At 47.1% G+C, this 23,311-nt stretch overlaps 1 protein-coding gene and 1 long non-coding RNA gene across 3 annotated transcripts; one reads left to right on the top strand and one right to left on the bottom strand.

Moving 5' to 3' along the window:
* Nucleotides 1–632: 632 nt before the first annotated feature.
* On the top strand, nucleotides 633–5,296 carry LOC109772858 (low affinity sulfate transporter 3). The gene is made up of 12 exons (XM_020331564.4): nucleotides 633–1,280; nucleotides 1,525–1,573; nucleotides 1,732–1,939; nucleotides 2,138–2,312; nucleotides 3,322–3,387; nucleotides 3,476–3,706; nucleotides 3,787–3,913; nucleotides 3,993–4,279; nucleotides 4,366–4,559; nucleotides 4,648–4,733; nucleotides 4,826–4,902; nucleotides 5,014–5,296. Exons 1-12 carry the CDS (start codon nucleotides 942–944, stop codon nucleotides 5,164–5,166), a joined length of 1,992 nt encoding a protein of 663 aa, XP_020187153.1. The 5' UTR covers nucleotides 633–941; the 3' UTR covers nucleotides 5,167–5,296.
* Nucleotides 5,297–11,093: 5,797 nt separating this feature from the next.
* On the bottom strand, nucleotides 11,094–23,128 carry LOC120963073 (uncharacterized). 2 transcript variants are annotated; one of them, XR_012182387.1, is made up of 11 exons: nucleotides 22,579–23,128; nucleotides 22,388–22,472; nucleotides 21,907–22,049; nucleotides 21,335–21,424; nucleotides 20,546–20,974; nucleotides 19,766–19,873; nucleotides 13,090–13,167; nucleotides 12,584–12,642; nucleotides 12,371–12,457; nucleotides 11,632–11,755; nucleotides 11,094–11,545 (listed from the first exon to the last, which is right to left on the bottom strand). It is a non-coding gene; the product is annotated as an uncharacterized lncRNA (long non-coding RNA). The 2 variants fall into 2 exon arrangements; XR_012182388.1 differs by lacking the exon at nucleotides 21,335–21,424.
* Nucleotides 23,129–23,311: the final 183 nt, after the last annotated feature.

The following is a 23,311-nucleotide window of genomic DNA, read 5'->3' on the forward strand; positions in this document are numbered from 1 at the left end:
TGGGCGGGGCGGACATGCTCTAGAGCACCGACGAGGCGGTCAAGGCGTGGTACAGGGCGCATGTCGGCCTCATCCTGGACCAGCTTCCCTCGACGGCGCCGCCCACGCCCACGCCCACGACGACGCCGCCCACGCCCACGCGCATGCCGACGCCGCCAACAAGCCCGACCGATGATGCCGCCAAGACTGCCCGCAGCGCAGAAGCCACGCCGCCAAGCACAGAGACCACGTCAAGCCCGCGCACGCCGACTCCGCCGACGCCGGAGGCCGACCTCGCCGTCTGATGCGCGTTTCTGTTCTGATTTTTGTACGCCGAACTTTTCATCGATCGCCGATCACCGCTTGATCGCCGGATTGTGGCGTTTATTTTTGGGCGCGGGAATGAACTATGTTTGAATTTGCCAAGGCTGGAGGGGGGGGGCTGGGGCCGTGGCTGGGGGCGCAGTTTTTCGGCGCCCTGGGAGGCCGAACGGCCGGAGATGCTCTAAGATGCAGTAGCAGCAGCAGCAGAGCCAATCATCGAGGAATCAGTGAAAGTGGTGGCCACCGAGATGCATGTGGCCAGCTTTGTGAGCATTGTCCATGGCAGCACTAGCGCACACCCATATATAGCACCCAACATCTCAATCTGCATCCGCACGGCCGCACACACGCATCCCGCCTCCGAGAGCGAGCGAATTTTCTCTCGAGGCCGGGGGCTCATATGTGCATGGGTGTCGTCTACCTCTCCCCAGGAATCATATCGCAATCCACGACGACCGTGACTCGTCGCCGGTGATGTCTACACCAGAGGAAATCTAGAGCAACCAGCCGCCCGCCTCGCAGTCGATCGTGTCACCTCACCCTCGAGAGATTCTCTCCTCCATCTATCCAACAACAAGAGCCCCCTTTTAAGACCAAGCGGGAGTTCCCCCAAACACTTCAGTTACCGTCCGTCATTCATGGAGTCGTCGTCGTCCACGGCAGCCGTCGAGACGGCCGTCACGGTGCCGCCGCCGTCGACATTCGACGTGTCCAGGCGGCCCGACACGGCCGGCCTCGTCCTCAACAGCCCCCGGCCGCCGAGCCTGCGCGAGGAGCTCGTCGGCGTGGTCGGCAAGGCGTTCCGCCCGCACGGGAGCGGCCACGGTGGTGACCGCCGGCCGCCGCGGTGGGCGTGGGTCCTGGCCGCGCTGCAGGCCGTCTTCCCGGTGCTGCAGTGGGGCAGGACCTACACGCTCAAGTCCTTCCGGAGCGACGTCATGGCCGGCCTCACGCTCGCCAGCCTCGGCATCCCGCAGGTACGTGCGCGCCACCGCCGAACGCCATCGTGCGATCACTGGTGACGCCATACGTGCGCGCTTCAGTTCTCTCTCCTACTAGTAACAAACAGTTTTTGTCTTGCATAACTTGGTCAGCGACTGACATCAAAAAGGAGCATTAATCATCTACGCAGTTTTTGCCTAGACATATATCTTGACGTTCACAGTGATGATCTGCTCCTCCGTATCGATCTGAAAATGCTAATTAATCCACTGTGTGCAGAGCATTGGATACGCCAATCTGGCGAAGCTGGACCCCCAGTATGGCCTTTGTAAGCATCACAACTCACCAGCTTTTGTTTTGCCTCGCTTCTGTAATATCTCCTGAAATAATTTGCATCGCCATGTTTTGTTTCGATCCCACTGCTCCGGACTAATCGATCTCTTGTTGGCACGACGACTGACGTGACATGTGTGGCGGCATGGGCAGACACGAGCGTGGTGCCGCCGCTGATCTACGCCGTGATGGGGACGTCGAGGGAGATCGCCATCGGGCCGGTGGCGGTGGTGTCGCTGCTGCTGTCGTCCATGGTGCAGAAGGTGGTGGACCCGGCCGTGGACCCCGTCACCTACCGCACGCTCGTCTTCACCGTCACCTTCCTCGCCGGCGTCTTCCAGGTCTCCTTCGGACTCTTCAGGTACGTCGTAGAATTGTTTACTCTCTTTATATTTTTGAAAAGTTCAAGTGCAGCTCTGCTCTGTTTTCGACCATGGACCGGCAGCCGACTCTCGAGTCTTGACTGACCGAGAGTGTGTGCCCGGGCCGGTCGTTTCGTTTCGTCTCGTCGCGTCGCGTCGCGTCGGTTAATAAGATAAGAAAACTGTGGTGCATGCAGGCTGGGGTTCCTGGTGGACTTCCTGTCGCACGCGGCCATCGTGGGGTTCATGGGCGGCGCCGCCATCGTCATCGGGCTGCAGCAGCTCAAGGGCCTCCTCGGCCTCTCCCGCTTCACCAACAGCACCGACGTCGTAGCCGTCGCCAAGGCCGTCTTCTCCGCGCTCCACGACCCCGTCAGTCTCGCCCATCTCCTGCCATCATCATAAACTTACCCTCTGAATTTCACCGACACCACACGTACGTTGAGTGACTGACGCGGTAACAAGATCGATTAACGGATAATGGAACAAAATAAAGTCATTTAAGTCGATATAAGTGTCACTTTCTTGTCTGCTTTACTCATTATATGCTATGCTCACTTGGACTTATTAGACGGCTGGGAGGTTTCAAAAAAGGGGTGGTCGAGGTGCCACCAAAACTTATTATGCCAGATAGAAATGCTAGTCCCTATCGTCTTCTCCGCAATATGCCACATGATATTGGTAGCAAGGGACAAATGCTGTCTTAATTTCCCAGGCACCCCGTGACACGCACAAGAATACAAGCATCATCAACATAGCACAAGCAACTAGCAAACCCTTTCCTCAGCTGGGTCCTTCTGGAGTTGCCGCCAACAAGAACAAAAAAAAACGTCTTAATTAGGGCGTACTCCCTCTGTAAACAAATATAAAAGTGTTTTTTTAGAAAAGGACTAATCTAAACGCTTTTATATTTTTTTACGGAAGGGGTATTTTTTAGAAAAGGAGGATCGCCCCCGGCATGGATCGGCTATTTTCTGACAGAGCTTTATCGGATCGACTAAAATGTTAGTCGAACAGTGAGAGAGCAGTAGATCTCAGCTCCGATGGAACAGAGATCCCCTATCCTCTCAACAGTTGTACTACGTGGTGTCGTACGAGATTGACTAAACATGTCCCGTGAGCAGAGCACGGGTAGAAGAAGCCTAGAGCTTAAGACAATTTAGCCTGTCGGAACCCTTGGAATGATTATGCAACTTGACAGTAGTACGGTACCAGGCTTTAATGGACGGACCAAGAACATCACCACATGCACGCATACTGTTTTTACTGTTTTGGAACCCACTGTTCGGACAAATGTAGGGAATCCCTTCGTGTGAATTCACCCGACTCTGCTACTGTCTGACTGTATCTAATGTGACTTGTTCTGTCCAATCAATGGCAGTGGCACCCCGGCAACTTCTTCATCGGCTGCTCCTTCCTCATATTCATCCTCGCCACGCGATTCATCGTAAGAAGAAGAAACAAATTAACTCTCCGATATCTTCAATCACTTTATTTACTGGATCGCAAATGCTTACAGTATATGTAATCAACAGGGGAGGAAGTACAAGAAGCTCTTCTGGCTGTCGGCGATCTCGCCGCTGCTGTCGGTCATCCTGTCTACGGCCGCCGTCTACGCCACCAAGGCCGACAAGCACGGCGTCAAGATCATCCGCGAGGTGCACGCCGGCCTCAACCCGAGCTCCGTCAAGCTCATCCAGCTCAACGGCCCCTACACCACCGAGTGCGCCAAGATCGCCGTCATCTGCGCCGTCATCGCGCTCACGGTACTCATCATCATCATCACACGCAAAATTCAGCAGGTGTTTGGAGAAATGCAGGCTGAGCTGACCGGGCAAGTTTTCAGGAAGCCATTGCCGTGGGGCGATCTTTCGCCACGATCAGAGGGTACAAGCTCGACGGGAACAAGGAGATGATCGCCATGGGCTTCTCCAACGTCGCCGGATCTCTATCCTCCTGCTACGTCGCAACAGGTGATCGATCGATGCCTGCGAATCCTCCGGAAAGAAACAAAATGTGTTGTGTCTGACGGACAGACATGTTTGCTTGCAGGCTCCTTCTCCAGGACCGCCGTCAACTTCAGCGCCGGCGCCAGGTCGACGGTCTCCAACATCGTCATGGCCGCCACGGTGTTCATCGCCCTGGAGTTCTTCATGAAGCTCCTCTACTACACGCCCATGGCGGTGCTGGCCTCCATCATCCTCTCGGCGCTCCCCGGGCTGATCGACATCCGAGAGGCGTGCAACATCTGGAGGGTCGACAAGATGGACTTCCTCATATGCCTCGGCGCGTTCCTCGGCGTGCTCTTCGGGTCCGTCGAGATCGGCCTCGGAGTCGCGGTAATGATCGAATATGACTGAATCGTACGTGCATAGGAGTATCTTCCAGCAGTTCTCTGACATTCTTAGGGCTGACACGAATGCAGCTTGCCATATCGTTTGCGAAGATCATCATCCAGTCACTCCGGCCTCAGGTGGAGGTTCTGGGCAGGCTACAAGGAACAAACACCTTCTGCAGCGTCAGGCAGTACCCCGTGGCGTGCCGGACACCGGCCGTGCAGGTCATACGCATCGATACGTCCTTCCTCTGCTTCATCAATGCAACTTTCATCAAAGAGAGGTACCAACCAATGTGATCAAAGAAAGTAAACCTCGTATTATGTGAAGTTCGATGTGAGTGCTCAAATATATAGGTGCTGTTGATTCAGGATCATGGAATGGGTAAGGGCAGAAGTGGACACATCCAATGAGAAGGTCAGGGAGAGGGTGCACTCAGTTGTCCTTGACATGTCAAGTAAGCTTCTACAGAGAAGTTTTACAAGTGCTAGACTGATACTGAACATTCCAAAGACATATATCTGATGCATTCATGCTTCTGGTCTGCAGATGTGGTGAACATTGACACTTCAGGACTTGTGGGATTGGAGGAAATTCACAAGGAGCTGGCGTCTCTGGGCATACAGGTGAAGTGATTTACTGATGAACATCATATTGTAGCTTTTTTAAAGGAAGAAAGATCTCCAAGTTATTACTAGTGAAAATATCTCACTCTTGTGTTAAAAAATTATCTGCAGATGGCAATTGCCAGTCCAGGATGGCAGGCAATTCAGAAGATGAAGCTGGCACACGTTGTTGACAGGATAGGAGAAGACTGGATTTTCCTGACAGTAGGTGAAGCAGTGGAAGGGTGTCTAACTGCACACAAGGGCAGTGCTATGGAGTGTTGAGTGTATGCTAGTAGAAATAACACCATTTGCTGTGGATTTGTATCAAGTGAACATGGTTTACACAGCTCCGCAAATGCTTACAAACAGTAACAAACGCAACAATGACAGTACATGTATGTTTCCGTAGAAATCAAGCGCACTTAACTGAAGTGGTATACAGTCGTCTTTTTGTGACTATACTCACTTAAAATCTATATATCTATATTTATTTCTATTCCATTATGTAGTGTAAGAATAACTCTGGATAGTTTGTTGTTCGATGAAGCCTATCCGTCAGCGGAGAGGTGGTAAATCCGAGCACCGTGGGCTCTTGGATATCTTCTTCACCACACAAGAATCTTATACACACGTAGTATTCATAAGATTTCATGGTTGGCCTTAAACATCAAAACACAAGCAATTCTCATTTGTTCCAGAATCTTCCATACTTTAATTCTCCGAATTGATTTTCTTCTACAATAACCACCGCTCATATTTATTTTATGGGTTACAATGCACAGTGTGCGTAAATCACGAAACATGGGCACTGCTCTTATGTGCTAGACTATTCCATGCTTTAGTTTTCTCGTGCTTAATATTCTTCTTCTAGAAACATTGCCATTAATTCATGTTTACTTAACAAAAGTTCTTTTGGCTAATGGCATGACAAAACACCTTCATAAACTACATTTATATTTGGAGATGCAGGTGTAGCTATTCTCACAGTTTTCTACTCAAAATTGTAATTTAAAATATTTAAAAGAAAATGTGCTACATGTATATTTCACATGAGTGTTTGGGCCGAGCGTGCGAACCATTCGTTGGTTCACCCCTCGGGAACGGGAGGGAGTGCAGCACTTGCAGCTCCATGGGAACGGCAGTGCAGCACTGCAACTGGTGCGGTTGTTGAAATGAACAGTGGACCGTGAACCGGTGGACGGCTGGGGAAGCCTGCCTACTCATTTGATTTTAAGCAACTTTATTACAGAAGAAACGACATTCTGAAGGTCACTGAAGACCGAACACATTTCTCGCGCATGCTTCTCGCCTGAACTTTTGGGGTTGACCCTTGGATCCAATTAAGCGGTGAAAGGAACGCGTCAAGCTTGGCAATCCTGATTCCACAGCGAGTGGACAGACCACCTTGGCTTCAAGTTGCATTTGCACAATGTAGTATTCTCCAACGTGCCCACTCAACTATTTTTGCGTGTCATATATATGATCCACTCCACCTATGCAGTATCTTTGCCGTGCATTCAGATCTGGGTTGGGTTCGGGCCTTTGGGATTGCATAATGCCCCTTCCGGACCCTCTGGAAAAAGGAATGACACTGGAAAAAGATGCTGTCAGTTGGTCGCACGGGTTGCCCTTTGTTTCGTTTGATCGATAAGTCCAACTTATTATATCGAAACAAAGAACCACTCAATGTGCCAAGTGTCCATTATTTAGGTCCCTATTTCTTCTCTATTAGTAAATGCTCCTTCATTACTTCGTCGGCTGAGAATTATCGGTGGTACATAACGTCTGGCATTTGCAGATTCATTCAGCACGTATTGTCTATCTGGCATGTACAACATCATCAAGGTTAATTAGAGGCACAAGTGATGTCATCATCCTATAACTATACGTGTTATCATCCTATATGGTTAGGTGAATCCTACCTAACTTATTATCCTGGGAGCAAAGGGTGGTTAAACTGAAGGTAAATGAGAATCAGCTGAGCAATCGTATTGTTCTTCTTTGAAGCTCAAGAATTCACTCATTTCATCTTAATATTTCTTCATAAAATTGGACCATTTGTCCTCGTATGCAATCATATTTTCATATGGTTCTGCTCTGAAGCTCAAGAATTCACTCATTTTATATTCATATTTCTTGATAAGATTGGACCATTTGTCCTTGTATGCAATTATATTATTATTTTCATACTTCATAGTTGGCAGCACAGAACATCTCCTTAGCTGGTAATTTCAGGTTGTAAATGCTAGTTTAGCTATCCTATTTCTACTTTTGGATAGGTCTACGGGGGGCATTAATCCCACCTGAATCTTATTTCTACCTGATCTGCTAGTGCTGCCTGCCTGCTGGATGTACACACCTGTCCACTCGAGCCAAACTTATTGATTCTTCAGGGGTTTTGTACGTAGTGATCTAAACGCTCTTATATTTCTTTACGGAGGGACTAGTACTGTATATCAGCACCTAGTTCATTACTCTTGACAGAGATGGTTTGAGCCAATATATAGATCTGGCTATAGAGAAAGCAAGCGATGGCTGCTTCGAGAGAGGCGTTGCGGCAACCGAGCTCCACTGCTCTCTATATTTGAACATTTTGAAATTCGGGTTTTTGAAGTTTAAAAAAATGTGATTTTTTCCCGGGGATACATATACACATTCCGATTACGCGCGTCAAGTTTCGGTAGAAATCTCGTTTTGTTTTGGGCTATACGAAAATAAATAAATTTCTGACAGTATATAGGATAAAAAGGGTGCCATTTCTGTCAGAAATTTCTCTTTTTTGTATTTCCCAAAATACAAAGTATTTCTTTTTCAGATTTTTACCAGGCCTTAGGAATATGTGTATGTATCCACGTATTTTTTTAAAGATTTTTTTGAGTACCAAAAGTGTGTTTTTCAAAATTTCCAAATACCAAGAGCAGTGCAGCTCGGTAGCTGCAAGCACTTTTCGTGGCTGCTTCTCCTTTCCAGAATGCTGGCATCACATTTCTCACTCATGTCATCAAATCATCAATAGTTCGAGTTCTGACCTCTGCGATGCTGGCAGTGTTCTTCCACTAGCAGCTCTAGCACGCTCCATTATAAACAATAATGCCACCAGAATATGTTCATGAATCCTTGCACGTTACTTTCATCAAGGCTGTGAAAGTCCAATGTTAGCCTCAGTTGGAGAATGAAGGAATCAGATGTCTAAGCTAACCACAGAAGACGTTTGAAATCCTTTAGAGTCGAGTATTACGCCCAGTGGCGGAAGAAAATTCAAGATGAAGCCCAGTGCTTGCATTGCTTTTGATCTTGGCCTAGAATACTGAACCATCAGCGTACATTTAAAATTGGAAGGTTGGTCTTCTTCATGTTTAGTAATGGCAAAAGCACTGCTATATAATGTACCTCTAGCATGTATTTTCGTTTATTTTTGGAGTGCATGGATGCAGAGTTATGACTTGCGCCTTGCATTTCCATCAGAACGTTTAAGTGGTAGTGAACATTCTGCAGCGTACTTGAAGCACAAGTGCAGATCCAATAGAAACTCATCATTATCAGTTCAATTATCAGAATGCGGTGAGCCACCTCTGCGCGCTGAATGTGGCTTAAGAATAATGGTGGCTCTTTCGAATGCGCTGGCTTCTTTCTTCAACAGTACTGCCACCAGTGGCGGAGGACGAAACTTTTTTAAGGTGGGGCGAACTCTTAAGCCGAAAAGAAATTTGTGCACAACCAACATAACACCCTGTATGGCCAGCATACAACGGTCAAATTCACCTGAAGCACCCAAAATTCAAGCCCACTCAGTGCTGCTCCCCTGAAACCTTGGAGGCACCAGTCTGATATGATGGAAGCTTGACACTTGAGAGCCACCACATGGATCCCATGGCAAGTGGTTCATCTGTGACCAATGGACTGCTGCACGGTCCGGAGCCACCAAGCCCGTGGAATGACCTCACTGGCATTTTCACCGTGACATTCCTTACTGGTGTGTTCTAATTTGTATTTGGACAGTTTATGAGGATTTAAAGATTTTGAGCTATCTCTCAACCCGTCCCCCGCGCCGCTCCTTCCCCGGGGCGACACGGGCGGCGGCCCCCCGTCCCCCGCAGCCTCCCCCTCTCCCCGGCTCTCTCTTCCCCGCCGTCGCCGGTGGCCTCCGGCAGGCAAAGCCTGTGCGGAGCCGGCGGCGGCGGGGCGCGCTCTCTGGCTGCTGTCGCTCGGGAAAAGGGGATCTCGCGGGCGATACGCGGCTGTCCGGCGCTCGGATTCGGGGCGGCGTCCTGGCGCGCGGCGGAGGTGGTCTTCGGCGCACGGCGAGGCGTTTGGTCGCGGCGGTGGGCGCGCGGTCGCGGTCATTCGCGCTTGGGCGGTCCCGATCTGGGACCTCGCGGGCGGCGGCTGGCGCGAACGGGCGGCCAGCGTTTGGCTTGGCGTCGGATGCGGCCAGAGGTTGGGGCGCCGGGGCGGCGGCCTCGGTCCGGGCTCCGGCCGTGACCTGGGAGTGGACGGCACGCGTGATTGGGCCGGCTCTCGGCTCTGGATGTGAGCGCGGGGCGCAGATCCTTGGCGGGGCGCGGCGGTGACTGCGCGCGGCGGGCGCGGTGGCTGGTGGGGCGCGGCGGGCGTGGCATCTCCGGAGCTCGAGGTGTGCCGCGGTGCAGGGCCTACTCGTCTGCCCTGCTGCTTCGCTGGAGCTGCTCCGATCTGGATCTGGCCTTGGTGGTTCTGATCTTGTGCTGCTCCTTGCGATGCGATGGTTGCTGCGGTGGTGGTGGTCACTATGGTGTTGCGGTGGTGGACGGCGGCTACGGCCAGGGGGTGGTGCGTGCCTGGGCGCGGTGGATCGTGGGATCCCGCGGCTAGGGTGAGGTCGGCCTCAGCAGGGGTGGTGATTGGTGGGCGGCGGTCGGTGGGGGTGGTGGTCTCCGGGAGAAATCCTTGCTCCGGTCTTCATCGGAGCCGGCGACGGAGGCGCCCGCAGGTGTCGTGATCTTTCTTGGAAGCGTCGCCGTGGAGGTGCTCCTCCCCACGGCTTTGGCTCCGGAGGGAAACCTCATATCCGCTGGATCGGGCGATGGAGGCGTCTTCGAGTCTTTCTCCTCCTTGGGGGCATCGTCTCGGAGCCGGCTACGATCGAGAGACTGGTGGACTGCGGCATCTTCGCCGTGGATGGTGGCATCTTCGCCGCGTGGTTTGCTGAGGCGGGGCGCTGGTTTCTGGTTGGCAACGATGATGGCGTCGAGAGGAGCTCGGGTCGCGGCTTGGACTTCGATAGTCGGTTCTTCCCAGCGTGTCCAAGGTGCTCTTCTGTGGGTTGCTTGGTTGCTTTGAAGTCGGAGCTGCGGTGGAGCAGATCCAGGTGGTAACGATGACAGGCGCTCGGTGGTCGTTTGCGGAGGGCACGATCGGCGCAAGTCCTGCATATCTTCCTTGTGAGGCTCGCCGTCAAAGTCGGAGCTGTCGGTTGCTTGCGTGTGTGGCCATCTGGTGGCATGTGTCATCGGGGTTGTGTCCCATGTCGGTGGCCAGGATGGCCGGTGGTGCCCATGTCATGTGGGTTGGGTTGTATCGGTTTTAGCCCGATTTTTCGTCAATTAACCGAGCAATTCTCTTCTTCTTAATTAATGAAAAAGGCAAATACTTTGCCTCTCGTTTAAAAAAATGTATTTGGTCTGTTCAGGTAGAACCTTTGCAATCTTGTGAACGAGTTTATTTTTTCTTCATTCCCTAATTGGAATATTTTCCCTATCCCTTGTCTGATTACAGCGCATCAGTGCTTTATTCGTTTATACAACTAGATGACCCGGTGCGCCAAATAGCGCAGAGACCCATTTGAAACCATGTCCGCGTTGAAAATATTTGCCTTTTTTAGTAACTTTATGTTTGATCAAGGATAGAGACCATGTCAAACCAGAAGTGTTTTGAACGTGTATTTGGACAATGTGCCATTTGGCTCTATGTTTACCTAAGTAAGGTGCATGGTCCAAATTTAAGCATCAAGGGTAATGATTCTAAACCTTTTATAACATAAATCTTTACATTTGTTAGTAACTTCGAGTTTTAGAAAGCACTGAGGGTAATAATTCTAAACCTTTCATATGAAAAATTAAGGAATACCCATGGCGCAAAAAGTGAGAGCGAACCGAGTATTCAAACAATGCATATGAGATTGATTTAGAACTAACTTAATAGATGTTTATGTTCCATTACATGGCACTTGGTAGCTTAAAAGAAGATATTCATATCACTTGATAATGGCATACATTGGCTTTATAAAAGTAAGCTATATTAGCAAAGGCCAGAGATGCATTGTCTTGCTCGCAGCAAGGACCAAGACGCGAGAAGGTGGTGGTATTAAGTTGAGTCATCGTTACATGTCCCAGCAGTATTGAACATAATTTCATCGTCTAAGCAGGCATGCCTATGGTCAGTGGCGGCGCCAGGATTCAGCCACGCCCCCGGCCGGCCTAGGAAGCACTGCAACACTGTAGCTACAGTGTTCTCTACAGTATACGAAGGGAATCAGCCTCATGCCTCAGGCATCCGCTCGGGCTGCCTGGGGCCTGTCTCCGCCACAGCCTACGGTCGCACATAGTGGTTGTAGCCATCATCCATGTCTCAAGCATAACCCTCAATGCAGCTTGAATCTGAGTCTGAATCATATGCCTTTCTTCTGCAATGAGAGACATGCCACGCTAGTCATGCTCTGAAGCGCAACCACAACATCATGTATTTCCATAAGAGTCTATTTGAGATTACAGATAGTGCTTGAAGCAGTAGGGTCCAAGGTAGCTCGATCATAGATTTTGTTTGATGTAACACGCATTTCGTCTGATAGTGTGACGCATCCGTTTAATCTCAAGGGGACAACATCAAATTTTATCTGCTAACCAAAGTATAACAGGTAAAACAAAGTACAACAGGCAAAGCTTGAATTAAACTATTATAAAAAAAATACACAAACCTATCTAGCATAAATAATTTGGCTCGGTGTATCCATGTCTGCTCACAAGCTATTTACCTATTTTCCCATCAGGCAATTAAAAAAGAATACTTGTATTGCAGTGAGTTTCTTAGTTTGCATCAGTCACATCACAGATTACCAGTACCGCTCTATATTCCACATATTGCAGCAATAACTTGTAAGACATGTGAGAAATAGGAGCACTAAAGTACACCCATCTAAATAATAGATCACCATCACTACAATTCAAATCCAGTAAATTTAGCACCAAATATAATTTGATTTGTACAAGATGCAACCTGAAAAACCCAAGCTCATATTTACGACCAAATTAAGTAAATGCTCAGTTTATTCCAGTTGTGTGTCATTTAATAGCTTATTACCACTCTCCCATCATGTTATAATAATTAGGCTATTTTGGAAACACTGAGAAGATATTCAATCGAATGGTTCAGTGTCATATATCATTACACTTAGGAGTGAAATGCCTAGATTATATGCTTGAGAGATTATCTTAAGTTTCACGACATTTACCTAATATTTACAAAGCTCATCAGAATGGATTCATCTGCAAGGAACAAGCGACCCATTAAGTTCACGGCTAGCACGCATCACTTTGTCCTGTCATTTGTTAAATTAATTAAAATTTCAACTTGCAGGCACAATCATAAGATAAATGTCAGATAAATTCTTCTAAACTGGATATACATTAAGTCAGCATAATAGAAACTGTTCTTGGCAACTGACTTGCTTCCACCATGTGACATTGTAGTCTCGGTCCTACTATCTACATCCCATTGGAACAACTGCAAGGGAAGGAAAAAACCATTAAAAAACTTATAACCAGAACCAAATGAGAATAGTAAGTACAGTCCAGTTTAATCATGCTAGGGTGTGGACCTTCTAAAGCTTCGAGTGGCGCTGCACACCCAAGTCTTTTTATGAGCATGCTATCAGCTTTCATGAGCATGTTATCAGCTTTCATGAGCATGCAATATTTGGGAGTTCGTATCTGTATATTGTTGCCTCCTGATGGAGGTGTTTCATTAGTAGTCTCATGTTGACCTTACTGCCAAAGTGCACTTTGCACTATCAGGCGTTTTCTTTCTTTCCTCTGCTTCCTTAGAGGCCTTTATAAATTCTTGTTAAAATCTTAATACAGAAGCAAAACTGCTACTTTTAGTCAGAAAAAATAAAACAGAAGAACAAAATTAATATTTTCCAATTCTAAACATGTTGTGTGAGCAATTTACCAATCTACTATGGATTCGAGATCCACCAACTGACCACAGACACAGGTCATCTGACCAGACGCCTTGCCATTCCGCCACCTATTCTAGAGAAAAAACATTAATTGATATTCAACCAATGAACATGAATATTTTACCTACATGCAGTTGTATGATAGCTGAAGATAGTATACATCGATATATTAAATACAATCAGAAAGAATTTAATCATGTTTAACATAAAAATTGGTAGTACATAAGTCAGAGCATGAAACATGAGATTTAATTACGGTCATATTGGTGAAGTTGTAGCCATTTATTGAGTTAATTGCAAGGCACTACCACACTTCGGCACGTTGTGACGAATCAGTACCAGTAGTCATTTTTTGCCATGCAGTGCCAACTCTAAGCCTAAGTGTTGCAAAACGGTCTGACAGCCGTATAAGCTCGTATTGACCACGTATCTGACCGACCGGGCCCACTTGTCAGGTGCCACGGTGGCCTACCCGCGCGCACCCGCTCGGTAACTCTCGCATCCGTCTCGGTCGCTCCATGTAGCCGGGTCCGGTCGAACCCAACCGGAGCTAGCCGCACTCTGTCACTCTCCTCGCCTCATCGCCCTCGTCTCTCCAGCCGCCGCTCGCCACGCAGACCGCCGCGTCCGCCACCGCCGCCGCGCCATGGTCTTCGAGGATGAGAGCAGCGACGACTTGTCCGGCCTGCAGATCTCCTCCTCCGACGACGGGATGCATTATCAGGTCAGTGGTAGAGCTAGGGTTAGGGTTAGGTGATTTGGGGATTTGCGGATTTGATGATCTGGTTTTCTGATTTGAGGATTTGCTCTCTGTAGATTCCTGCTAGCATTGAAGACCAAGACTACAATGGCTTGGAGAATGCACCAGAGGGGCTCTGCGTGGAGCATCGGCTGCCAACTGAGCGCCGTGTAGCTTTTGAATCATTTGAGACGGGCAGGAGGTTTCTAGTTTGTGCTCAGCCTGTAAGATTCATGCTCTATTTATGTTCACTGTAATATAGTTGTAATATAGTTACTAGTACTGATGATGAAGCACATAGTTTACCACTTAGTAGTTTTGATGCTTCTAGTACTGATGCTCACTGCAATAGCTTAGTTGGCTTTGTTCACTGTAATATATTTATGGTTTAGTTATTTATTAGTAGTTCTGATGATTATGGTTTTGATGCTTATGTTCACTGTAATATGTATATGGGCAGCAGCTTAGTTGGCTGTGTTCACTAGTACTGATGATGAAGCAAATTGTTAGTTGATTGAGGCAGTGTAGTTGCTAAATTTTAATTGAGGCAGTATAGGTTGCAGTTGAAGTAGCATTGTTTAGTTGGCCACATGTATAGGTTGTAGTTCTGCAGTTGTTAGTTCATTTTTTAAAAGTGCCCTTTCATAATGGTAATTCTTCAGAGAGTAACAATATAAGTGTTTGCTATATTGCAGGAAGCTGTCAATTGTGGTTTCCTTGCTTGGGTTGACCCAGAGTGGCCTCCCACAATGCAAAATGCATTGTTGAAGCTTTGGGAAATGTTTGAAGACAGCAGGACTGCTAGGAGGAAGGATAACCTGGAAAGTTCACTTACTATCCACCACCTTAAAGAAGAGAAAAGGAATCTGGATGCCAACTATGACAAACTAGTTGAAGATGTTCATCAACTTCTCAGTGCCCAGGAGGACAGGGTGTTGGATTTCAGCTCTCTGCAAGCTAAGGAGAAGAGAGATGAGAGAGCCAGTGCATCAGTTGTGGCTACCATGAAGAATGAGATGGAGAAGAAAGAGGCAGATAACTTCAAGATGAAAGAGAAGTACAAAGTGCTGATGAACCTGGTAGAAGCTCAAGGCACTGTCATTAGGAACATGAAGATGAATCATTTGAAAGAGAAGGAAAAGCTAGCTGAAGGCAACAACAATTTAAAGATCCAGGTTGATGAGCTCACCAAGTCTTTGGAAAAAGTCACAGAAGAGAATGTGCAGTTGAACCTTCACATGTCTGATCTCAAGAGGGGACATGATAATCTGATAAAACGCAGGGATGAGGTAAAGCTCCAGCTTGCTGTTCAGTTGAAGTCACTGGAGAAGAGCAAAGAGAAGTTGAAGTTGATCCATGACATCTTGAAGGAATGAGGTAGATGAAGATGATCTGGGTAGATGAAGCAGAGCATACCTATCATGATATAAGTTGCTTTGATAGAAGGCTTTGCTAATCTTTTGTGAAGGGTGGTTTAGTTAAGTGTAATGTATGGATGTAGTAGTTGTGAACAATGTTGAACTCCACTATGCTATGGTCTTTAGCTAATGTTGTAAGAATCTAGTAATTATGGCTGTAAGAATCTATGGTTATGTTGAACTCCAGTATGTATGCTATGTTATTTAGATAATGCTCAAATTATATCTCCTTTTGAACCTCTGGCCAAATGCTCAAGTTAGATGGCCAAATGCTCAAAAAAAGCGCACATTAGAGCAACACAAACGCTGACGTGGCCACTGTCAACAGGGATTGCACTGAGTGGTGGCCCTGGTTATTAAAGCAATGCGCGGGGCGAACAGGAAACAATTGAGTGAAACAGTTTGTGCATTTGGGGGAAAAACTAGGGTTACGCGACAGCGGAGGCTATTCCTGAGCGGGCCCGTGGCAGAGGCGATCTCGCAGGCGGCGGCTGCGTCCAAGTCAATGTCGATGTCGTGGTCTTCGGGTCGTTCTTAGGCTCCCAGCTTCCGTCGAGCCTCTGGAAGGAGAGGGGACGAATCGAGGTCGCCGGTGCCCTACCGTGAGAGCCCGATGGCGTATGAGCCGGAGAAGCTCTGCTGGTGCAGGCCGCGTAGGAAGGCGCCGAGATGGATCTCATGGAACCGCCAGAACCCAGGCAGGCGGTACTACGCCTGCGTGGATGCCATGGTAAGTTTCATTTTAGTTATACTTTTCTGTTCATTAGATCTTCTCCCCTCTCAAACCCTGATTTCTGTTGGTACAGCATGGTGGTTGTGGCTTCCTTGAATGGCATGATGATCCTCTGCCTAAGTTTTTGAGTGATTTGATTGGAGATTTGCGAGATGAAGTGCGTAGGCTGAGAGGTGAATCAAGTGTTGGTGTGTTTGAAGATGACAGTGCAGTTGTGGCTCTGCCTGAAGCTCAAAGAGGAAGAGAGGTGGTGGCTTTGGAAGATCAGCTCAGGGAGAAAAATGCAGAGCTAGATGCACTGAAGGCCAAATATCAGAATGTTGTCTTTCTTTTTCTTATCTTTGTGGTAGGTTTGGTGACAGCCAAGATGCTGCTGCAGAGCTAGATGCTGGTGCAGTAAGATGCTGCTGCAGTTAGTGTCAGTGGTTTAGACTCAAGCTTGTTTTGGCACTGAAGATGCTAGTAGTGGTCAGGTTGATCCTTGTAAGTTAGTGTCAGGTTGATCCTTGTTAAGGAGAGATGCAAGTTAGTGTCAGTTGTGGTTAGGTTGATCTTTGCAAGTTAGTGTCAGGTGTTGCAAGTTAGTGTTAGGTGTTACTAGTTAGTGTCTTTGTAAACAATATTTGGTATGTTCATCTTAGTAATGAAGTATGTGGCCATTGTGGCAGTATCATCCAGTACATGCATGGTTTCTTGACACATGTGCATTGAGTTGTTCACAAAAGCCAAATGAGCATTGAGTTGTTTCAGAAATGCCAAATGAACAACACAAAAAGCATTGAGTTGTTCACAAGTGCCAAATGACCAAATATTGCAGTTCACATCAGACTCAACTTAGCAATCCATTAGAACATACATCAATTTTGTAGCACCACTTAGACTAAAGTAGCAACATTCTATCACTCATAAGTTACCACTGGCAGTAAAGTACGACATCAAACGAGTATAATTCCCTGTGGCACTTGAAGGAGCACCAGAAGTAGAAGGACCAGAAGATGAAGCTCCTTCAGCAAATCTTGGGGCAGTGAAAGGCCTTGCAAATCTTGCACTTGCACTAGCTGACCCTCTAGCAGTTGTTGAAGCAGATCTTGCAGTAGCAGATCTTGCAGTAGCAGATCTTGCACTAGCAGATCTTGCAGTAGCAGATCTTGCACTAGCAGATCTTGCAGTAGCAGATCTTGCACTAGCAGATCTTGCAGAAGTAGTTCTTGCAGAAGCAGACCTTGCTGGTGGCTGCTGTGATCCTGATGGAGTATCTTCATTCCTTGATCTTGCAGGTGCCTTGCAAACATACAAGGAAACATGATAGTTTAGGGTTTAGGTTTAGCACAAAAAACATAGAAGGAAAGAAGACCAAATAGCAAGTACAAATTCACAGGAGTTTACCACATGCTTGTTTTTCCTCAAAGCCAACTCTGGTCTCAACTGTTGCTTGCAGTTGGTGTACCTATAGGCCATGTGCCTTGGCACATCAACACCATACTTCTCATTGCAGTTGTCAATTAGAGTGTGTATGCTGGTGGTTGGATCAGACCTGAACAATGACTCATAGGTCTTTGCAAGCCACTTGGCACTGATCCTTGATGACTCAGTGCTGCTAGGGCGAGTGTGCTCCAGCCTCATTTTCTTAATAGCAAAAGTCTTCTCCCCTTTGATAACTGCAGCAACTATGCAAAACTGGCAGTGCTCTTGCTTACAACAGGCAATGATCCTTTGGTCTGAATTCCTGTGATACCTGAAGTCTCTGGCCTGTGTGATGTGCAAGCTCAACAAAGCATCTCTGAATTGATGCTGATTCTTGAAGCACATGTACAGACATAACTGCTGATGTGGTTGCTCAAGTTTGTCATTGTACCAGATCCTTGGTTTTATTTTCTTGGCCCTACTCTTCCTCCCTTTAGGTAGAACAAAGGACATTGGCTCATGTCCATCATCATCATCCTCAAACAGCAATCCATCATCTTCTTCATCTGATGAAGGAATGAAATCAGGTTGCACCTCCTCCAACACACTTGAATGTGTCCTAGTAGTAGGGCCTCTCCTAACTGCCAGCTTCTTCCTCTTTTTTGGAGGTTTTTGCATTGGTGTTTCTTCTGTTGCAACAACATTGACCTCATCCTCTTTCTCCTTCTCCTGCTCCTCCTCCTCCTCCATCTCAAACAAGTCCTCAACCTCAGTGTCACCCTCATAATGTAATTGTTCCTCTTCTGAATCCTCATCATCTTCATCTGAATCTTCATCTTCAACTTCTTGCTCTGCTAGTCTATTCCCCTCAATTATCTCTGTGTCTTCAATTATCCTGTACTTCTCCATGCAGAAAGGATTGTTATCACTGTCATATGCAGCAGCCTTAGAGTCATCACTGTTATTATGTCCCTCCTCTAGCACTGCCTCTTCTTCCATTACAGCTTTGAGCTTCTCCTTACTGAAATTTATGCTCTCTTGTGTGCACTGACTATGAAAAACAACACCTTGTTGATCAACAGCAAGAACTGCAGGCTCACTAAGATCATACACAACAGGTGGTCTATACAATATAGTTGCTAAATTTTCTTCTCTCCTCTAACAGACATTGTTGTAGTTTGATCTCACTAAATCTGCTTCTATCTGACATACAAAAGGTGCTATTGCCCTCACTAGCAAATTCAGAACTAAACTATGCTCATATTCCTTCTTAAGTTGCTGCAGTTTGATGTTTGTGTCAATTAACTCTAACCCATGCTCTCTTTCCTCTCCTCTGCCTAAATTCTTCATGTGATACAGTTCATCAGAGAAAGAATAACCTTGTGTGTGCATCAGTGCATATAAGTTCAGAAATGTAACATCTAAACTGCATATCTTCCTATCCAGATTGTGTTGTGCATCAAAATGAATCCGAACATCCCAAACGGCATCATCCAAACTACAATTGACAGCACAAATTTATACTGTCATGAGCAACACTAACCCTAGCACCCTGTTTTGGAATATACAGAAAGAAGCAGAAGCAGAGAAGAGAACGACTTACAGCACGCCGCCAGCAGCTCCACTGGTCCACTGATGGCTACTGGTAGGGTGGGCCACCCATATCTCTGCCAGCTTCACCCTGTCCTCCATTGACAGCGTGGCCTCCTCCTCCAAATCCTCCTCGTCTGCGCTGGAGTAGTATGAACTGGAGCCGTCGAGGTCGTCCAGACCTAAGTGGTCATCAGGGCCGAGGCCAGGAAGGTCCCCGTACCCGCCCGCGCCGTCGACGCCGCCGGGAGTCACCGCCGCCATCGCCTGAGGGGAGAGGAAGACGAGGGCGGGGGGGGGGGGGGGAGAGGAAACCAGGGTTCGTCGCGTACGGGTTCGACCGGACCGGACCAAGCTACTTGGTGCAACCGAGCAGGCTGGGACGAGTGACCGCGCGGGTGCGGGTGCGCGCGGGTATGCCACCGTGGCACCTGACAAGTGGGCCGGGTCGGTCAGATACGTGGTCAATACGAGCTTATATGGCTGTCAGACCGTTTTGCAACACTTAGGCTTAGAGTTGGCACTGCATGGCAAAAAAATGACTACTGGTACTGATTCGTCACAACGTGCCGAAGTGTGGTAGTGCCTTGCAATTAACTCTCATTTATTCAGCTAAAAAGTATGTGTTGTTTAGGAGTGAAGATCCAACTTCAGTTATAGGATCTTCATTTTTAATGTCACTTTGAGCGAACAAAAAATTAAAACTACACATGGAAAAGAAAACCAAATCAAGAACAACATGTGCGCTTTTTTATGAGCAAAACAGGTGCAAGATAGGGTACCTGTCATTGCACACTTGTACTTGCACGCACCTCATATCCATCTCTTCCAACTGAACATTATCTGGCTTCTGAGAAGAAGAAAAAGGCCATTGTAGGAATTAATGGCACCTGTTTAGTGACATAATAAAAGGGAAGTAAGTTGTGGTCCACATGTGTAGCAGCCAAGTAAGCTGCTTACCAGAACTGAACAAAACTGAATGTTCTATGAACCAATCGCAGGTATACTTTGCCAGAAAAATATGTGTGCAAATCATTCAGATGAGCTGGAAGATAAATTGAAGAAAATACAAAAAGGAAATCATAATAATATCGCTGCAAGCAAGACTAATTGAAGTTCCAATCGATATAATTTTATACATATATTGCCTTGTCAGTCCAATTCAAATACTGCGAACAAACGAAGGACCCATCAAGTCCATTCATGTACTAAGGATCCATCAAGGTCAAAATAATATATTGCTTGATGGAATTTCATGCATTTGATCTCAAAACACAAAGAATCGATTACTTATGTAGCTAACAGCAGGATAATCAGATCCCCAAGGATGCCACTAAAATTACGTCAACTCTAGTTTTAAGAATTTCAAATCTTTGAATCGAAGACAAAAAATGGGCATCTCATACTAACCTTTGTCCATTCCAGTAGCAACAAATCTGCACTCGAGATCCATAACAAATTAACCATAGAAGTCAAGTTGAGAACATTGTTTTAGGAGTACCACTATCAAACAGGTTGAGGATCACATGGTAGGAACATGAATGAACAAGAAGAGCATATACCTGCTCATTGTCATTCGAGTCCCCACATATTTTGCCAAAAACAGGACCCACAAAAGAGGGTTCATCTTGTTCTTCCACCAGAGAAGGTCCGCCTTGTTCTTCACTCTTCCTAACATCCTTCCTCGTCTCTTCATCGTCCAATCTGCACCTATTTTGTTCAGAAAAAACATAAATCGAGAAATCAAAATGAGATTATTAAAAGGCAAAATTTGGAGGAAGGAGATGGCGGGGCCAAAGATGTGCAGCCTAACTTGGAGATTATGGACGATGACCAGCAAGCACCACCGTGACACAAGCGCCCGCTTTAGCTCCGGCATTGCTGTGCCTTCCCACATGCCCGTCCTCCTCACCCTCCCCTACTACATATCCATCACGTAAACCACGCCTCCCCTGCTCTCCCATGGCCGCGACCTGCGATCTCTGCCCGATCTGAAACAACAAGGGGAAGTAAGAAAATACCACAAAGATGAAAATGAACAAAAAAATACATACACGTGTGAAGCTGTTGATAACTGAAGTTGACTATCAATATTCTAGGGAAAATGATGTTGTCATGTTGCTCTTGCTTTCATTCTATTGATATCCTCTATAGTACCTCGATCACCGAGCAAGTTTGGAAATGATCAATATTGGTTTTTTTTGTGAAACATTCTTTGAGATCCCCACATTCTAATTTCGAATCATTCAAATAATCTCCGACTGATAAAATTGCATATTAAAATCATGCTTTAGATAAACTGATTGCGAAAACATTGCGAGAAACTAAATAATAGGTGCAGCAGTAGCAACCTATCATGCTTCTCCCTATCTGTTAGCGGATCCAACCACCACAAGGCCCAATCAAAAGCCCCACCTCACTTGCAAATTACAATCCATTTCCTACATCAAATTAGAGAAATAAACTGGAATCCGGACCACCAACTATAACAATCAGGGATATAAATATTCTTCACTTATGTGAAATAGGAATTTCTTGTTGCTCCTCTTGCAAGCCAGAATAAAGCACCACATTCATTTAATAAATCTTCATGTATGGAAAATTAGAGAATGCGCAGGGTCTCTAAGGGTCATCTATTAGCACAGCCACAAAAGTGTAATTATTCATAGAATGTTAGTACAATTATGTGGCAAATGTTCTCTTAACCAAATACTTTAGATTTCACAAATTTAAAGCTGCAAGGAAAGGAATGGCTGGATGAAATCGCAATAAGGAAAGGAAGTATGAGTCATTCATATACATGGAAGAAAGGCAAACTGGAAGACCACAAACACAATACGTGTCGCTCCATTAGAACTAACCTCTAAATCAAATCTTTTGCATCAGTACATGTGTAAACCTTATTACTAAAGAAGGGCCATACCTGTCAAAGCTTCTCCAATGGCAATGTCTGACACAAAATTCCTCTTTGTGGGATGCAGCTGATAGGTGTGATATACACAAATTTCCTCCCCTTCCAACGAAAGACAATGCTAAGATGGGGAGAGATCGCAACACCAAGAAATTCTGCAAATAAAGAAAGAGTAGTCATGAATAGAGCATCCATGTGAATCAAAACTCTACAATAATCCCCTAAGCCTTCTCATTCTTGCAACCTACGTACACCCAAAGAACGAAAGAGTGCTCATATCATACATAAAATGCATTTAAGATTATATCTTCAGGCACACACATATCTCCAACCGAAGCAAAGGAAACTCGTACATATGCACATGATATCCCTATAAGGATGTGCCAAAAATATCAAGAATTAATATCAAGCAAGAAAACAAATCATGAGTTCCAAATTTAGTGAGGTGTGACAGGTTGACCTGTAACCCACCAATCGATGAAAGAAAGCTTACCTGCAAATTAGTTTGTCCCTGCTGCATCAAACAAATGAAAAATTGTAACCAACTTCCTTCCTGAAGTAACATCCACCTCCAAACTCTGGAATCAAATCAGAAATCCAGATGGGAGGAATGAAAAAATAGATGTGAATGATCTTCATAGAAACCGAAAGAATTCACAGTTGCAGGGTGGAGGAAGAGCTCACCTGGCACTTACGTGATTACGCCCTCCGCTCGCTGTTTACGCGGGTAGGAGGAGGCACCAGAACGGAGGTAGGAGAAGATGCAGCCTGGCACCAGTCTAGCGCGCGCTGCCGATGGAGCTCCAGGCCTCGCCCTCCACTGCTCCTCCAATCCGCCCGATCTGGAACCACGGCGAGCGAAGGCGCCCGATCTGAGAGAGGAGGAAAACAAGAGAGGTGGGATGGACGGAGGCGGCGCGAGGAGCTGCAGCGGCCGGCGCGCACAAAGAAGAGGAGGCAAATCGGGAGGAGAGGAGCGGCCATGGACGCCGCGTTCCTGGACGAGGGCCAACATCTCTATCCTCACGCCCCGCGCAACTGCAGCGCCAGTGACCAAGAGAGGCCGCGTGAGGACGAGGGACAGGAACGGTGGAGCCCGACCTCACCAGCACAGGCCGACGCTAGCTGGTGACCCTCTCCCGTATGCTGCCGCACCTCCCTCTCCTCTGCGTCGTCGCCCTTCGCCTACAGGTCATCGTCGCCGTCGGAGTGGAGCATGGGTGGATGGGGCAGGACGGCGGTACAGGAGAGAGAGAAGGAAGAGAAGGAGAGGCAGCGAGGGAGGTCAAGGAGGAGGGTGGGACGCGTGCGGGTGGGGAGGGCGGGGCGGCGGCAGGAGAGGAGGCGGGGGTCGTGGGGGAGACGCGGGTTACGTATCGCTCGCTACAGCTGCTCGCCTGCTTCTTTTTTTCTCTCG

Source organism: Aegilops tauschii, chromosome 4 (assembly GCF_002575655.3).
Source record: "Aegilops tauschii subsp. strangulata cultivar AL8/78 chromosome 4, Aet v6.0, whole genome shotgun sequence".
NCBI classification, from domain to species: Eukaryota; Viridiplantae; Streptophyta; class Magnoliopsida; order Poales; family Poaceae; genus Aegilops; species Aegilops tauschii.